Raw genomic sequence first — 17,304 nt, 5'->3', positions numbered from 1 at the left:
CTCCTTCATCCTGGGCTGCTGGGAGGACGCTTTCACCTGGGACCTTGGGTGGCCATACAGGTCCTCCCACGGCTGGGCCACCTCTGTGGTTTCTCCAGAACTGGCCAGCCTGGACTTCTGGCCCCCGTCGCTTCTCAGGATCGTCTTCTGCCCTGGGAATCTCTTCTCTCTTCAGCCCCTGAGGCTTTGAGCACTCCCCACTCCCCCAGACCTGAGTGTCCGGCAGACCCCGCCTTGGCCGTCCGATGGACCAGGGCGCCCTGCAGACGCACCCTGCCACCTACGCACATCTGCTCTTCCCATCGGGCGCTGCATCTCCGAGGTTGTCCACCCCCAACCCTCTCCCGCCCCACCCCACGGCCCCTAGACTGCTGCCACAGCCCAAACTGGCCCTGCAGCTGTGCGGGCTGACGGCCCCAGGACAGGGGCCCTCCGGTCCCAGCCCCGCTAGCCAGCCCGCGCGGCCCCGGCACCGGGCTCCCTCCCGCCACCGGGACTCGCTCGGACCCTCGCTCGGCTGTGCCTTCTGCCCGCCCGCCCGCGGGTGCGAACCGCGGCTTGGGGCATCGATGACGCGCGACCCCGTCCCCCCAAAGCCCCAGGAGGAGGGCCGCGCGGGCGCCGAGCTGCGCTCTCGGTGCCCAAGGCCACCCCTGCCTCCATCCCGCCCCGGACCACGGCAACCACTACTCCTCGCACCCACCTAGCCCGCGCTCCACAGGCTTCTTCGCGCCATCCTACCCTTCGCAGCCTACTCTTCCAATGAGCGCCGGGCGCCTCGCGCCGGATACGCCAATCAGAGAGGAAGCGGCGCCCACGTCGCCGACTAATTGGCCAATCCAAAGTCTCAATAGCCCTGAGGGGGCGGAGCGTGCTCGGGCCGGCCCTCACTGCCTATTGGTGGCCGACCGCAGGGTGGCAGGGGAGGTACCCTTGCGCCAATTGGAGAGCGCAGCGACGGGACGGACATCTGGCGCCGATTGGTCCGCGCTCCGTGGTTGGCGTGGCTATTGGGCGGAGGCGCTGTCAGTCGCGCTGGCGGGGCGGGGCGGGGCGGGGCTCCCGGGGGGCTAGGGCCCGGTTGCGGGCGGCGGGCGAGCGCTGGGGCGGCGTCATGTCCTCCGAGGTGGCCGCGCGCCGCGACGCCAAGAAGCTGGTGCGCTCCCCCAGCGGCCTGCGTATGGTGCCAGAGCACCGCGCCTTCGGCAGCCCGTTCGGCCTGGAGGAGCCGCAGTGGGTCCCGGACAAGGAGGTAGGTCGCGGACGCCCGTCAGCCCCGGGACCGGATCCGCTCCCCCTGTCCCCTCCCCGTGCCCCCGAGCCTCCCGGCGTCCGCGTCCCGCGTCGGCTCCCCGGGCCCGCCCCACCTCCCCGACGCCCCTCCGCAGCCCGACCCGCTCTCCGCTCCCCGCGCACCCCGGCCCCGGAACTGCCTCCTCCGGCCCCTGTGTCCTCCCCACCCCCAAACCCGGCCGCCCTCGGGACGCCTGCCCCGCGCCCTAGCGGAGCCCCCGGGCTCCACCCCTCCTGGGCCACGGGTACTCTGCCTGGCCTGGTTCCCTTTCGCGGGGCGCCCAGTCTACCCCGCTCTTAAGAAACTGCCCCCCGAGGTTTCTGTGACCCCTCACATATCTCCCTTCCTGATACGACCCGGGCTTTGCCCAGCTGCGAGGTCATCTGTGGATTCCGCCACATCCATAGGTCGAGCTGCTGGGCTGGAACCTTTGATACAGTTGCGACTCCCTCCCGCGAGGGAGGAGAGGAGTCTCGTGTTTGTTTATTTATAATCAGCGCTCTGTGCAGGGCACTCTCGCTGTGTGGATTGCCTGGCGGTGGTGTCTGAGGGAGTCTTGGGGGTGAGTACGCGTGTCCAGGTGGGGCGTGTGGAGGGCGTCCTGCCTGGGGAGCTGCACCTGCGCCCAGAGGTGAGGGGCGGGGTGGGGCGTGAGCTCTCCCGTGGGTGGGGTGGGGGCGGAACCTCTGAAGGCCTTTTTGTGCTGTGCTGTGCCACAGGGTTTGGACTGGATCCCATAAGCCGGTTATTCTCAGCTATGCTAAGCCAGGCGGAAAAACTTACCGCATTCCTGTAAATCACAGACGTCCCAGAGACATAAAAGTAGCACGATTTATTTTTTTTACGCGGGCCTCTCACTGTTGTGGCCTCTCCCGTTGCGGAGCACAGGCTCCGGACGCGCAGGCTCAGCGGCCATGGCTCACGGGCCCAGCCGCTCCGCGGCATGTGGGATCTTCCCGGACCGGGGCACGAACCCGTGTCCCCTGCATCGGCAGGCGGACTCTCAACCACTGCGCCACCAGGGAAGCCCAGTAGCACGATTTTTGAAAATGCTTTAAGTTGCATCTCCTTCCAGCGTTCCGATTGACCACTTTTCCTTCCTCCCCGTAGAATGACGGTTGCAGGCGGCACGTTTTTTTGCAGGGGGGGGCGAAGTGAGGGGATGCGATCAGGTGTTTTCAGGGCACTGGCGGTGAAGCGCCCAGAGCTCGGAGGGGCGGTTGGGCCCGCCGCGGGGAGGTCTCATCGCCGTCCTGCCAGGGCTGCCCTTTCCTCCCATCTCCTGGTCACCGAGTCCCTGCAGGCCAGTGCACAGAGGGCGAGATGTTGGCGCGCAGGCGGGTCACTGAGCTGGCCCAGGCCACGTCCTCCCGGTCACCGAGTCCCTGCAGGCCAGTGCACAGAGGGCGAGATGTTGGCGCGCAGGCGGGTCACTGAGCTGGCCCAGGCCACGTCCTCCCTTCCTCTTGGGTTTCTGGTCGCCCTGTCTGTGCTCTTTCTCTTCTGCATTTTTCTTCCTGGCGTTTGCAGTGTTTGAAATCACAGAACATACCTTTTCTCGTGTGGTCTCCTTGGTTAGTGCTGTTAAAAGGTGATTAAAGAGAAAAAAGGTAGTATCACGACTCTCGTTCTCCTAAGTGAATGCATGTTCCGGAGCTCTTTTAACTGCATCAGTGAGGGAGCCGGGCAGGTGTTATCAAGGTTCGAAGAGAAGTCAGAACCGCACAGCCTGACCTGGAAGGAGGCAGGTGAGGGCAGGAGCTAGAGGCGAGTTGGTCTGTTCCACGCCGGGGGAGGGGAGCCGGGACAGGGACATACTGTGTCCGCAGCATCTCCACTTCACTGCGTGGGCACCAAACGTGTCCTCGAGGCCAGGTCAGAGTGTCAGTCTTTTTCCACTTTTGTCCTCCGAGGACCCTCTTTAGACATTTTTTCCCCTGATTGATCCCCCATGAAATGCTCACAGCAGGGATATGTCCACCTCCTTAGGGACCGTATGTGCGGGAGAACACCCCTCTGGACGATGTGCAGTTTTCCCCTGCAGCCCGCGAGCTGCTCTTCAGTTAACCTCTGGGTCCCCCCTGCCAGCACTCTTCAGGGCCCCTTGCTCTTTGCTGGAATGATTGTTTCGCAGGTTGTACTGCATGTGTTGTCTTTCTTTGCGGGTCTGGTGTTGAGGTGCGTCTGGGGCCCTGCCCGCCTGTCTGGGGGCTCTCGGGAAAGCGATCAGTGTGGGTGGGAGTGCTGGGATCAGCGTGGCACTCCTTCCTGTAACAGAAGTTTCGTTCTTGTGTTAGAAGGATGGCGGGGTGCCTTCCAGAAACATGCCCCCAGTTTGCCATCTGAGCAGCCAAAGAAGGCCCTAGAGGCGGAGGGAGCTCAGAGCGGGGAGGAAGCGCCAAGTGACCGTGGACAGTTTCTCCTCTGACTTTGAGGAAGTGCGTGTTGAAACGTACTGGGGAATGTCCTAGAGTCCAGAAGGGACCAAAGGAAGCGTCGGGAGGAAAAGAAACTGGGAGTGGGGCAGTTGGGGCTGGGAGCGTCGGGACGAAGGCTGGCCTTGGTTGCGGGGCCTCTGCCCTGCTGCTCGCGCGGCCTGGCGGCACTCGGCCTGCCCAGTGCTTCTGGACCCACGACCCTGGTGTGTGGGGAGGGGACCCAAGCGTGGATCTACCAGTGCTGAGAAGTAGGTTTACTTGTGGTTTGGGACGGGCGGTGGGGGGCATAGGTGGAGCGTGGCAGGGGCGACATGCTGTCCTCAGCTTCACCCGCCCCCGCACTCAGCTGTGGGTGGATGAGTGTCACGGTTGTGTGCAGCCGTCCTGTGTTCTTCGTCCCGGCTGTCTTCTGCTGGGTCCATCAGCGGCCAACCTGTTGCCCATCTATCAACTCTTTTTTTTTTTTTTTAAAGTTTATTTACATGTGGTTTTCTCGTTGTGTTGCCATTATCAAAGTGGGATTCATTTTTTTTAAATTAATTAATTAATTAATTTTGGCTGCATTGGGTCTTCATTGTGGTGCGCGGACTCTAGGCGTGTGGGCTCAGTAGTTGTGGCTTGTGGGCTCAGTAGTTGTGGCTCGTGGGCTCAGTGGTTGTGGCTCGTGGGCTCTAGAGCGCAGGCTCAGTAGTTGTGGCACATGGGCTTAGCTGCTCCACAGCATGTGGGATCTTCCTGGACCAGGGCTCAAACCCGTGTCCCCTGCACTGGCAGGCAGGTTCTTAACCACTGCACCACTAGGGAAGCCCTATCAACTCTTTACTCAGTGCCTGACCCTGTGCCAGCTTGGTAGCTGGGGCCCACAGGGGCATCCCTTACAGATGTTGGAAAACGTGGGGATGTGGGTACATCTGTAGCTCTCAGCTTCTCAGAGGGGTTCCTGACCCAGAAGTAACTGAGACTTGCTTTCCTGGTGTCTCTGTGCCCCTGGGAGCTTGTGAGGTGGGGAGGCAGTGGCGGGACAGGGAGGGCCTGGGAATAGCTTGGGCCTCGTGTGGCTGCCGTCCGAGTGTCCCATGACCAGGAGAGTGGCCTTAGGGGTGGGCTGTCTGGGTACACAGCCATAAGGACTTGCTACAAGTAGCCCCAAATACTGAATTTTATCGTTAGAATCCATGCAGTTTTGCATCCCTTTTCTTCCTGTCCTGGGCGCTGGGTTTAGCCAGTCATGACGATGGCTCTGCACTGTCACTGACGTCAGATGCTCTGCAGATGCAGAACCGGGGAGGAGAGAGCACAAGTGTGTCAAACAAAAACAAGGTGAGGAGAGATTTGTGTCCCCAGGGTCACTGTGGGGGGAGGTCCGGCCCAGGGCCCTGTGAGCTCTCCAAAGGCAGGTGGCAGGGGCTTGCTCCATGGGAGGGGCAGCCCAGGCTAGGAGAGAGTGGGGTGGGAGGGGCAGGTGGTGTGATCTGACAGAGGATCAGGGGGTGCATCACCCCAGGACAGCCTGTCTCAGGCTACGGGGTGGGTCAGAGTTCAAGGCCCTGAAGGAAGGAGAGATGAACGAAGGTTTTATCAAGTCCAGTTCGTGGGCGCTTTGTTCCGATGGATGTGTCAGCCAGTCCCATCTGCAGTCCGCGTGTGGCTTGTGGTGGGTGGACAGGGGTGTCTGTTAGTCTTCTCTGGGGCAAGAGGGGAGGGGGCCCTTTGCAGGATGCGTTCCCAGAGCACTGTGGGCGGCGTCCCCGGTCTCTGGTCTCGTGGCCTCCGGGATCCCAGGCGGGTCCCCATGGTCAGGAGCCAGGAGAGCTGCCCACGGCTGCTCGGGCCAGCGGGGCGCTGCTGCCAGTGTTGGGAGAAGGCGGGTTCCTGGCTGTCCTGCGGGACATGGGCAGTGGCAGCCTCTCCTTCCTGGGATGTGGTGTCTGCACCTGCTGCTCCCTGTTTGATGGCTCTGGGCTTTGTCCTTGGAGGTGTTCTGTCCCTGCCGCTCCTTCCCTCAGGCGCCCCACCCACCCCCGTGAAAGCATCTGTTGTCAAATTCGTCTCGTTCCCGGGGCTGCTGTGTGTCTGCTCTTCGTCCCTTGAGCTGGTTTCTAACATCCTATTGGTTCCCTCATTAGTTAATGAGTTAAATCTTTTTTTTAAAATTTATTTTAATTAATTTATTGATTTTTGGCTGCGTTGGGTCTTCGTTGCTGTGCACGGACTTTCTCTAGTTGCAGCGAGCAGGGGCTACTCTTCGTTGTGGTGTGCGGGCTTCTCATTACGGTGGCTTCTCTTGTTGTGGAGCACGGGCTCTAGGCACGCGGGCTTCAGTAGCTGTGGCTCGCGGGCTCTAGAGCGCAGGCTCAGTAGTTGTGGCACACGGGCTTAGCTGCTCTGCGGCATGTGGGATCTTCCCGGACCAGGGCTCAAACCCGTGTCCCCTGCATTGGCAGGCGGATTCTTAACCACTGCGTCACCAGGGAAGTCCGTGAGTTAAATCTTTGACGTGGGTTCACTTTATATTTGTAGGAGTTATGCTTTTACTCTTTAAAAACGGTCGTCTTTCAACAAAGATACAGTAATACATGTAATTTTGTAACTTATTTTTATGATTTATTTTTGAGGAAGCTTTTTCTTTTTAATTTAATTATTTTTGGCTGTGTTGGGCGTTCGTTGCTGCATGTGGGCTTTCTCTAGTTGCGGCGAGCAGGGGCTACTCTTCGTTGTGGTGCGCGGGCTTCTCATTGCGGTGGCTTCTCTTGTTATGGAGCACGGGCTCTGGGAAGAGGAAGCTTTTTTTAAAAAAATATTTATTTATTTATTCGCTTGTTTGTTTCGGCTGTGCCGGGTCTGAGTTGCGGTATGCACGTGGGATCTAGTTCCCCGACCAGGGATCGAACCTGGGCCCCCTGTGATGGGAGCCCAGGGTCTTACCCACTGGACCACGAGGGAAGTCCCCTTGTAGCCTGAGAAGCGGTCTAGCGTGCAAGCCAGGCGCAGCCGGGCAGGTGTTGTCTCTCCTAGCACCGCCAAGGACAGTGTGGGAGGAGGCGTGACTGTCCTTTGCCGCTCCAGCCTCAGAGGGAGGGTGGGCATCTGTCCCAAACTCTGTCCTTTTTTTTTTTTTTTTTTTTTTGCGGTACGCGGGCCTCTCACCACTGTGGCCTCTCCCGTTGCGGAGCACAGGCCCCAGATGCGCAGGCCCAGCGGCCATGGCCCACGGGCCCAGCCGCTCCACGGCATGCGGGACCCTCCCAGACCGGGGCACGAACCCGTGTCCCCTGCATCGGCAGGGGGACTCCCAACCACTGCGCCACCAGGGAAGCCCTGTCCTTTTTATAGTAACTTCTTTTTAAACTCTCCAAACTCTCTCTTCCGACTATTCTACCTTGAGAGAAGATGCCCTGTCGGCCGTCCTGATGCGCTGCCCTGGGCACCCCCAGGGCTCCCTGTGCTGGAGTCGGACAGCAGGTCGGCAGAGACCGCGGGTCTCCAAGCAGCCCTGTGGCCCAGCCTCTGCCCTCGGCTGCGTGCCGGGGTGGACCCCACGATCCCCGAAGGCCCCTTCTGCCCTGAAGTCTTCCATCTGGGCCCGGCTTCCTGTGGCCGTTTCTGGTTTTTCCTTTGATTGCTCGTAATCCCCTCACTTCCCCACCAGAAAGCACACCTCGAACCTCGTCTGAACTCTCCTGCGTTGGCAGGGTGGGCATGAGTCAGCTGTTGCTTTCCTGGCCCTGCGAGGGGTTGAGGCCGCTGGGCTCTGACCCTGGGGCTGCAGCCGGGAGCGCCTCGGCGTCGGGTGTTGCACTAGAGGCTGTCTGTGCCACCCCCCCCCGGCTCCCCTGTCCTCTCGTGGGCGCCCAGGGGACACTGTGGAGGCCACCCTTACCACCGGCTTCCTCCCAACTGTGGGGCAGGAGTCCTGGGGGTGAGCGCAGGGGCCCCGGTGGTGGGCTGGAGGCCCCACCGTTGACACTGTTTCACTCGAGGACGAGGACGGCCCTGCTGGTCCTACCGCCCGTCCTGGCGGGTGGGGAGCGGCCTGGGGCAGCCCGCGGAGGATCAGGCAGCATCTGCATGTGTGTCTGTGTCTCTGTGCCTGTCTGCATGTGCTGTGTGTGTTTGTGCCTTAACCTGCACCTCACACGCAGGGCCCTCACTGAGCTCCTGTGGGTCCCGGTTCTCCCTTACAAGTGTGCCTGTCTGTGATGCCAGCCCCAGCCCATCCTAGTGATGCCGCGGTGACACAGGCCTGGGTGCGACATAGTCCGGGAGGCTGGAACCCAGGCAGCTTTCGTCACACATGGTGCAGGTGGGTTGCTCACACCTGGTTTCTGGACTCCGTCTCCCCAGACAGTGGTTTCCCAGAACCCCAGAGCCTCTGGGTCCAGGTCAGGTGAACGGGGCTCGGCCTGGGCTTTTCGTTTCCTTTCGATGCAGCTGGTTTATCAGACAAGGTGTGAGTTCTTTGGTGGTAATTTTACTCTCATATCTTCACTAGTTGCTTTATTTCCTTATTTAATTCTGTTTTCATATCAAATTGTTCTCTTGATAACTTTAAAAGCTTCTTTTATATAATCCACAGGAAACTTACTTTATTTAAAGCTTGTAAGTTTTCTGAATAACCTCGTTGGTTATTTAGATTAATACAAAACTTCTAGATCACTAATGTTTTTAAGGGAGTGAATTTTATTTATTTAAAAAATTTATTTATTTTATTTATTTATTTTTGGCTGCGTTGGATCTTCGTTGCTGCGTGCGGTCTTTCTCTAGTTGCGGCGAGCAAGGGCTGCTCTTCGTTGCAGTGCGTAGGCTTCTCATTATGGTGGCTTCTTGTTGCAGAGCACGGGCTCTAGGCACGCAGGCTTCAGTAGTTGTGGCATGCAGGCTCAGTAGTTGTGGCGTGTGGGCTCAGTAGTTGTGGCGTGTGGGCTCAGTAGTTGTGGCGTGTGGGCTCAGTAGTTGTGGCATGTGGGCTCAGTAGTTGTGGCTCATGGGCTCTAGAGCTCAGACTCAGTAGTTGTGGCACGTGAGCTCAGTAGTTGTGGCACGTGAGCTCAGTAGTTGTGGCTCGGGGGCTCTAGAGCGCAGGCTCAGTAGTTGTGGCTTGTGGGCTCTAGAGCGCAGGCTCAGTAGTTGTGGTGCACGGGCTCAGTAGTTGTGACACGTGCAGTCAGTAGTTGTGGCTCACGGGCTCTGGAGCACAGGCTCAGTATTTGTGGCACACGGGCTTAGTTGCTCCGCAGCATGTGGGATCTTCCTAGACCAGGGCTCAAACCCTCATCCCCTGCATTGGCAGGCGGATTCTTAGCCACTGCCCCACCAAGGAAGCCCCGGGAGCAAATGTTAAATTCTGCTGTGGTCTTAGTTTAGAAATTGGTCTCTCAGTTGTGTAGATGCGAGCCTCCCGGCGAGGGTGGGACAGCCCTGGGCTCCATGTCCCAGCCGTGGGTGCAGGACGCGCATGGACTCGGGAGGCAGCTCTCGCACTGGAGCCTGGCCTGACGCTGGTGGTCCAGCCGGCTTTCCCCACATCCAGTGGATTCTGTGGCTGGCAGATGTGTGAGGTCACAGGAGAGCGTGGCACACAGATGCCCTGCCATGGGTGGAGGCCCAAGGGCCAAACACACGGAACATTCCAGAACTGACAGCGAGAGGCAATGGCAGGGACTGGTGGAAGCAGCTGCGCTGTGATTAGCCAGCTCATGCCTGAAGCCGACAGGGACTCTGTGGATGGTTCTGGAGAGCCAAGGTGGGCCAGGCCCTGTGTCCCAGCCCAGAAAGCAGCGTAAGAGCAAAGAGAAAATCAGGAGACATCAATCACAGGATCTCAGAACGCTTAGACACCAGCCCAGGGTGGGGCCGTGACCACATAGAGCTGGGTGGGCTCGGGGCCGGCCTGGATGCCTGCCCTCCCACGGAGAAGGGCACACTGCGTGTGGATGCCAGGCTCCTTCCATAAGCTTCCTCAGGGTCCCGGCCCCATGGTGGGCCCTGGCACCTGCTGTGCCTTTCCTCAGAGCAACAGACCCGGCTGCAGGCGCAGGCCTGGGGGCGGGAGGGGTGCAGAGCAGGGGTCAAGGTCAAGCACTGCGTTGGCAGAACGGGGAGGATGGGCGGCAAGTGGGTTCTGGCTGCCCAGATTGAAGCCAGGCAGTGAGGACGAAGGGCAGGACACTGGGGTCAGGCCGTGTTGGCCAGGACTGACTGGGGACTGGCCGGGTTCGGGTCGCGTGGTGGCCAGGGTGTCTGGCTCCCTGACAGTGGCATTTTACTGTCACTGTGTCATTGGGGTGAGGTGGCACATGTGTCCAGGAGCAGCTTTTCCACCGTGGAGGCTGAGCCTTGGCGGTGAGGAGACAGTCTGTCCGCACTTGGCGCCAGGATGGGAAAAAACCCTCGCTTTGTCAGATAAGAGGTCTGAGGTCCTCTGCGTGGTTGGTTGGTTTGGTGATAATGTGGCTGTTTCCGGCCCTGGACCTCGGCCTGTCCCTGGAGCACTGTCCCCAGCCTCCCCGCTGAGCCCCGGGCATTTGGGGCTGGTAGCACCCTTGCTAGCTAGACGCTGCCCCAGCTCAGCAGACCCACTGCGCTTCTCCGCGCGGGGACCCGGTGTAGATCACTTTCTGCTGTGGCATCGCATCATCTCACAGCCGATCCTGCGTTCCGGTGACAGGACGGGGCTCCCTGAGGAGCTGACCACGTGGCCTTGGCAGCCGGGTCCTGACGCCCTGTCACCTTCTCTCCTAGTGCCCGAGGTGCATGCAGTGCGACACCAAGTTTGACTTTCTCACCAGGAAGGTGAGCTGCGGTGGGGCGGGAGGGGGCGTGGGGGGTGGGAGTGGGCGCTGTCTGTCGCGGAGCCTTGGGGACAGTGGCAGCCTGGTCAGCGGGCAGGGTTCCGGCCGCTGGGAAACCGTTGGGACCCTCGAGGCATCTGGTCGTGGATGCCGGTGGCGTGGGTCTCCGGGGGTCCTCACTGCCTGCCCCGCGTCTGCAGCACCACTGTCGCCGGTGTGGGAAGTGCTTCTGCGACAAGTGCTGCAGCCAGAAGGTGGCGCTGCGGCGCATGTGCTTCGTGGACCCCGTGCGGCAGTGTGCTGAGTGCGCCCTGGTGTCCCACCGGGAGGCCGAGTTCTACGACAAGCAGCTCAAGCTGCTCCTGAGTGGTGAGCACCTGGGGCCTCGTGTCTGTCGTGTGGTGGCTGCGATGCTGTGACGCCTGACGCCGTGCCTGGCCTCTGTCTCTGCAGGGTGCCTGCTGCAGGCTTGGGACCAATGGTTGGGACTCCAGGTGCGGCCCCCGCCGTCCTGGGACATGGTGGTGGCGAGAGGGCAGCTCTCTCCCTGTGCCTGCTGCCCCTCCCCGTGCCTGCTGCCCCCTCCCCCTGCCTGCTGCCCCCTCCCCCTGCCTGCTGCCCCCTCCCCCTGCCTGCTGCCCCTTCCCCCTGCCTGCTGCCCCCTCCCCCTGCCTGCTGCCCCCTCCCTCTGCCTGCTGCCCTTCCCCGTGCCTGCTGCCCCCTCCCTCTGCCTGCTGCCCTTCCCCGTGCCTGCTGCCCCCTCCCCCTGCCTGCTGCCCTTCCCCATGCCTGCTGCCCCCTCCCCGTGCCTGCTGCCCTTCCCCGTGCCTGCTGTCCCCTCCCGGGCCTTGGCAGCCTAGCCCCCCCGGCCTGCAGGCCCCTTCCACCTCCTGGCAGCAGGGCAGGTGGTGCTGCCCAGTGGCCCCTGAGCACTGGGGGAGGGTCGGCGCCCTGTGAGCCAGGCCCTTGGGAGGTAAGGCCCCTGGGAGCCCCAGGCAGCACCTTTTATTTCCACTGTTGAACCCCAACCCCGTCACGGCCTTTCCGCCTCAGCCGAGGGCCCCACAGAACAGAGCTGCCACCTGTCTTGCTTTCCTTTTGTCCTCTGTGCGTGTCCCCTGGTGGGCTGGCCTGGAAGGGGAGGCGAGAAGGGAGCTGCCGGGTCCTCATGTCTGGTTTTCATCCCCAGGAGCCACCTTCCTGGTAACTTTTGGAAACTCGGAGAAGCCAGACACGATGGTCTGTCGTCTTTCCAGCAACCAGAGGTAAAAGCGGGTGCTGCGCGGCACTGGCGCTCTGTCGCTCCGAGCCTGAAGTGACGTGGTGTGGACGCCCCTCGTTTGCTGCAGGTACCTGCTTCTGGACGGGGACAGTCGCCACGAGGTCGAGGTCACGCGCATTGCCGCCGTGCAGATGCTCACGGAAGGCTTCCCTCCTGGAGGTGAGCGCCGTGTGGCACCGGCCTGGGTGACCCTCGAGGTCTGTGGGCCGTCGCGCTCAGCCGTGGCGGGGGCTTGTGGTTAGTGAGTGGCTGTAGGAGCTCGCCAGGAGAATGGGGCTGAACGTGTAAAACAAGCGGGGACTACCCTTCTGTACGTTTCACTTCCTGTCGGACTCGGGTCAGGGGTAAGGCTCCGGCGGCAGCTGGCATCGGTCCGATTCCCCGATGCCTGGATCGTTGCCCGCCCAGCACCACGACCCCCAGGGTCTGCGGGGACGACCCTCCTCCTGGAGCTTGCGGAGCGCTTAGCCTATTCTGGATCTTTCCACCTAAACTTTCGCACTTCAGCAGCTGTCCTTCCACGGAAGTGGAGTTGGTGTTCCGCGTTGGGCGCAGCGCGCTGAGGAAACCCACGTGACTTAGTCCGTCTTGCTTTCTGTTTTCTGATCGGCTCTTGCTTGTTCTTCTCTCCTGCCGGCCTACCTTCTTGACGTAGAAAAAGACATGCACACTTACACCAGCCTCCCGGGGAGCCAGCCCGTCTCTGAAGGTCAGCTCCCCGCTCCCCGCCGCTCTCCCTGCCCCCGCGCCGGGCTGCGCCTCCTTCAGACCCTGCTGTGTGCTGGGGTCCACGCCGAGGCTCTCTGTGAAACACACATTCCCTTCTTTTGGTTGATTTGAAGGACAGTTGGGTCTAAGACGGGCAGACAAAGCATGAATGAAGCAATCTATCTCATTTGCTCAGTTCTGCGCTCCCAAGGGGAGCCCTACGCAGTGTTTCCTAACGTCCCCTGGGCATCCTCCCCTGGGCATCCACTGGGGCCTGAGCGGGCCACGCGAGGGGGGCGCGGGCGGCGGCCCTCCCCAGCGCGCTCCCGTCCCTCCGCAGCGCGCTCGCTCCCGTGTTCTCTCGTAGGAGCCTCCCTGCGCTCCTGGGCCCGCAGGTGGCGAGGGGAGCGGGCCGGCTCAGCGTTTGCCCCCTGTCCCCGAGCACAGGCTGTGCGTGGCGGCACCTGTGCTGGGCCGTGAGTCGAAGGTGCGGAAGTCACGGTCCGGAGAAGCGGGGGGCCACCCCCCCACCCAGGCCGGGGCCTCCCTCCGTGTCCTTCCCACGTGTGGGCGGGGCCGGGGGCTGGTGGCGCTATGCGGCCCCTTGTGGCGGTGCTGGGAGGACAGTGAGCCCTGCTCTGCCCAGGCTTCCGGAACCGTTAAATGTCCAGAAAAATGTGTTCCCGAGTGGGCGGGGGCGGTGGCCACAGCAGCGTTGCGCACTTTCTGTCGAGGCCCAGGTACTTGCATGCAGCTCTGCCGGCCACAGACTCAAAATGCGACAGCGGTCGTAGGAGCCATGGAAACGTGGCCTGGGCCAGTAGAAGTCTACCTATGGGAGCGGGGGGTGGGCAGAGCACAGCCTGCCTGCCCCAGAGCCCGGGGGCGGGGGGCACTCCTGCAAGGAGCCCAGGCGGGGACAAGCCGCTTGACACCCAGGGTCGAACCGTGGCTTATGAAAGGTCATGAGGGGCGTCCCAGGCCTTGGGTGGCGGGGCACTTCCAGCCGGATCGACCTCCCGGTGGGCCGGGCCTCTCCCCCCCAGCACCTGCTCCCCCACCGGCCTGCGTTTGACTCTGAGACCTGCGTCTGATGGAAGGGATCTTCTGAGCTGGGTAACGGCTCACAATGGAGTTTTCCTCCCAAGTCACAAAGTAGAACAGCTGTAGGTAGGCAAACTCCACTGTGAGGCTTGGTCTCCTTGCCACTTTTCTGACTGCAGTCGTGACAGAAAGGCCGTCTGTTCCTCCAGCCGTTGGTTCTCAGAGCAGGTGCTGGAGTCCCGTCGTCGTCCATGGCGTCACAGCCCAAAGGCGGGCAGTGTCCCAGCAGGCCGACCCCACATGGCATCTTTTCAGGAGCTCATGTACTAGAGTGGGGTGTTGGTGGCACTTGTGCCCTCCGCTTTGACCCTGGCTCTCCAGAGTAGGGTGGGGGTGAGGCCAGCGTGACAGGCAGGGTGCAGCCTGGGCAGCCCTCCCAACGGCACCGCGCCTCTCCCTGGGTTCTCGGCCACGTGGTGCCGGGCCTGTGAGCTTGGGCTCAAACGCTGGGCAGCCCCTAGCCCAGGCCCCGCCACCAGGCTGCCTCCGTCTGAGACCAGCACCAGGGCTGGGGAGGAGGCACCCCGGCAGCACATCAGGGCCGGTGGCACCCTGGGCGCTCAGCGTCCCCTCGGGCATCCTTACCTCGTCTCCCCACTCCAGGAGGCAACGTGCGGGCCACAGGCATGACCCTGCAGTACACGGCGCCAGGGGCGGAGGGCGTGACGCAGCTGAAGCTGACGGCCGGGGAGGACGCAAACGGCAGCAGAAGGCAGGCGACAGCATGGCTGGTGGCCATGCACAAGGTACCGTGGGCCTGGCCCTTCTGCTCAGAGCACTGCCCACCTTTCCCAGAGGGAGGCCCGCCGCCTGCCTACCCGGGGTGCCCCCACTGGATTCAGCCAGGCACACGCATTTATCTCTGGTCACCTTGCAGGCTGCCAAGCTTCTCTACGAATCTCGGGACCAGTAACGCCACGTGGGCTGGATAGTCCGCTAGGGGCAGCAGCACCTGCTCGCCGAGCACGCACAGGCGCAACTAACCCTACACGTGCTGGAAACGCAACTCAAGTACTCGGAGCTTACCTAGTGCAATATGTACACAGTTGATTAATGCTCAGAACACCTCGTGCTTTAGAATTGGTCTCATCGATGCCTAATTGGGGGTGGGAGAGACTGAGCTACACTACTGCTAAAATCTTTTTAGCATAATCTATACCATGTTTTTATGAGTGCCCAAGTTTACTAGATAGTTCTGGCCCCTTGATGTTCGTTCCATTAATTCTTCCACAGAAGTGATCTGGGCAGTGGTGACCTGGCCTGATTTGTACTGGGGCGCATCTCACAGACTGCCCGTTCACGTGTCACTCATCTGGGGCTATGAACAAACCTTTGCTACTTCACAGGGAAAGGAACAAGATTTGTGTTTTGTACTTTTCACTATTTCCCTTTATTAAAATAATTGTACAACAATTTGTATATAAAGCTTACGATTAAAACCTATTTTGAAAATACGGATCAGGCCTCACCTCGCTGTGTCCAGACAACCTGAGCTTCATGCTCAGCTCAGTTCTGGCTCCAGGACACAAGACTCGCTCACAGCCTGCGGTGAGAGACAGCAGTTTACCGTGTGCACGTTTACATGGCATCCGCAGAGACTGCCTTGCAGGATGCTCGCTTCCCATCAGCACACTGTGCACAGTCAGCCAGCGCTTAAAGGTAGGTGACTCTACAACAAGGACCTACACGTGTCTGTACGTAAATTACACACAAGACTCACGCATGGAAAATAAGCTCAGGGCCTGGATTTTAATGAGAGAAAAAAACATTTCCAACGTGGTTCTGACAGTTTCGAGTGGTTTAGTCAAAAAATAGTTTTGGTATATAAAAGCCTGTACGTACAGTTGACGCTTCAGGGAAGCGCCTTACTTGCTTCAAGTCTGGAACCAGGCAGGTTATGGTGTCATGGCTGGGACCGGGGAGCTGGGGCCCCTGCCCTCCCACCCCCATAGCTGCCCCCGTGACTTTGCAGGCGTCCCTGCGTCCACCGCCTCCTGGCCCGTGGGCTGCACGTCCACGCTGGGAGGGGTGGGGACCACACCGGGGCAGCACAAGGCTGCAGAGAAGGCAGTGCTGTGCTGAGACTCCTGACCACGTGTCACTTGATTTTAAGGTCCCTCGCATCCACGGCCTGTCGGTGACCTAGACCGAGGCCTGGAACAGGAAGTGGAGCCCACACACCAGGCACCACTGCTGGACAGAAGTCTCCACACAGGGCCTCGTTTGGTGATGAAGAAACGCATGTGGTGAGGATGAAAAAGGTGCCCGGGTTTCTGTGATTTCTAGTAAACGGGAGGGCAGGGCTCTAGCGAGGGGACGCACCTCACGGCAGCTGCAAGTTTTCATTGTTGGGGCTGGGGTGACACCGGGAATGAGGAACGACGGCCTTGGGGCCCAAGTGTGTGACAGCATTCGTCTTCCTTGGCAACCGACCAGGGGTTAATTACAGGGCTTCTTACTGGCAACAGGGACAGTTGTTTAGAAAGCTGGGTATTTATTTGGATTTACAGTAACTGGCAAAAGTCGGTCTTCCTGGAGGCGAATGTCTCTCTCCCAGCTGCGGGCAGACCAGAGAAAGGGCCTCACCTAGAACCTGCCGGGCTTTCACATTGTGGACGCTGTCTGATAAAGGGAGCACCAGTAAAGCCATTTCTAGCTTCAGCTTCCCAGGGAAATGGCAGAATCATCTCTTCAGTGGCTCCTCGTCGTTGGAAAGCCCGTGCGGTGCTCCCAAGGGAAGTTCAGGCCAGTGTTCGCTGTCGGGGTTTGATCCGTGGGTACAACTGGGAAGCAAGGGACAGGAGTTAGGACAAGGGGACGACACACTGGGCAGGAACCCCTTCCAGAGGCCAGGCTGCCCTCAGAAGTCCGCACACCAGCTCCTTCAGGCCGAAGTTCAGCTTGTCACCCTCCTACGGAGAACTTCCAACTCCCAGGATACCCCATTCCTCTTCCTCTCAGGGCACTCGACACTGACACTGTCTGTAAGGCCCCTAAAGGTGCCTGGCAGGCCCACGGTGTCCAGTGACTGTGTCACGAAAGCATCTGCCAGCCCCACCGGGCACGGAGCACGAGAGCAAAGGCACGGCCCTGCCAAGGGTCTGAGGAAGCATCAGTGCAACGCAGAGGAGCAGCCTGCAGTCGCCTGTCCCCCACCGCATTACCGACCCCACGAGCAGAGCACTCTGAGCAGCCCCTGTCGGGGGGCTCCGGCAGATGCCCCCCCCACGGTTCCCACGAGGCTTGGAGAAAGGCAGTCTCCCGCCCGCAGGATTGGAGCCCAGGTTACGCCCACGGGCAGGTAGAGGGGACAGCTGGCTCCGGCACGGGGCCCCCGGTGCAGCGCAGAGTGCTTACCCCCAGCAGGGTTTTGGGCACATAGCCCTCCCGGTCCCCAAAGCGAGCCCACCACCAGTCCGTCTCGCTTTCGTCCTTGCGCCTCAGGATGGTGAGGGCATCCCCCTCGTGGAAGGACAGCTCGTCCCTGTTCTGGGCCTCGTAAGCCCACAGAGCGTACACCACGCCTTTGTTCATCACGCCCAACTTCTCCTGCACCCCTGGGACGGGAGAGCAAACGGTCAGGTCTCCATGGAGGGCGGGCTGCAGAGAGAGCCCCACAGCAGGACCAGGAGGGACACGCTGCTGTCCTTGGGCAGCCCGGCGGGGGCCGCAGTGGAGCGGTCAGAA

At 60.9% G+C, this 17,304-nt stretch overlaps 2 protein-coding genes across 3 annotated transcripts in view; one reads left to right on the top strand and one right to left on the bottom strand.

Moving 5' to 3' along the window:
• The first annotated feature begins 1,075 nt into the window (after positions 1-1,075).
• On the top strand, positions 1,076-15,071 carry ZFYVE21 (zinc finger FYVE-type containing 21). 2 transcript variants are annotated; one of them, XM_082647209.1, is made up of 8 exons: positions 1,076-1,252; positions 10,474-10,524; positions 10,724-10,892; positions 11,713-11,788; positions 11,873-11,964; positions 12,461-12,514; positions 14,221-14,363; positions 14,495-15,071. In XM_082647209.1, the coding sequence occupies exons 1-8, from the start codon at positions 1,115-1,117 to the stop codon at positions 14,528-14,530; spliced, it is 759 nt and encodes a 252-aa protein (XP_082503335.1). In that variant the 5' UTR covers positions 1,076-1,114; the 3' UTR covers positions 14,531-15,071. The 2 variants fall into 2 exon arrangements, with proteins under 2 accessions (XP_082503335.1, XP_082503336.1); XM_082647210.1 differs by lacking the exon at positions 12,461-12,514.
• A 1,017-nt stretch (positions 15,072-16,088) lies between these two features.
• Positions 16,089-17,304, bottom strand: part of PPP1R13B (protein phosphatase 1 regulatory subunit 13B) — a 74,443-nt gene continuing 73,227 nt past the window's right edge. The window contains exons 16-17 of the mRNA XM_082647213.1: positions 16,975-17,174; positions 16,089-16,400 (exon numbers count right to left, since the gene is read on the bottom strand). Of these exons, the coding sequence (XP_082503339.1) occupies positions 16,359-16,400; positions 16,975-17,174 (242 nt within the window). The 3' untranslated portion in view covers positions 16,089-16,358. The remainder of the gene's footprint in view (positions 16,401-16,974; positions 17,175-17,304) is intronic.

Source organism: Grampus griseus, assembly GCF_964374135.1.
Source record: "Grampus griseus genome assembly, chromosome: 2".
NCBI lineage: Eukaryota > Metazoa > Chordata > Mammalia > Artiodactyla > Delphinidae > Grampus > Grampus griseus.
The sequence above is the reverse complement of the archived record's forward strand: the minus strand, read 5'-3'. Positions and strand labels throughout refer to the sequence as shown.

Coding starts and splice junctions, on each gene's coding strand:
- ZFYVE21 (XM_082647209.1), top strand. CDS start 1,115: ATGTCCTCCGAGGTGGCCGCGCGCCGCGACGCCAAGAAGCTGGTGCGC. Junction 1,253..10,473: donor AGTGGGTCCCGGACAAGGAG/GTAGGTCGCGGA, acceptor CTTCTCTCCTAG/TGCCCGAGGTGCATGCAGTG. Junction 10,893..11,712: donor GCTCAAGCTGCTCCTGAGTG/GTGAGCACCTGG, acceptor TTTCATCCCCAG/GAGCCACCTTCCTGGTAACT.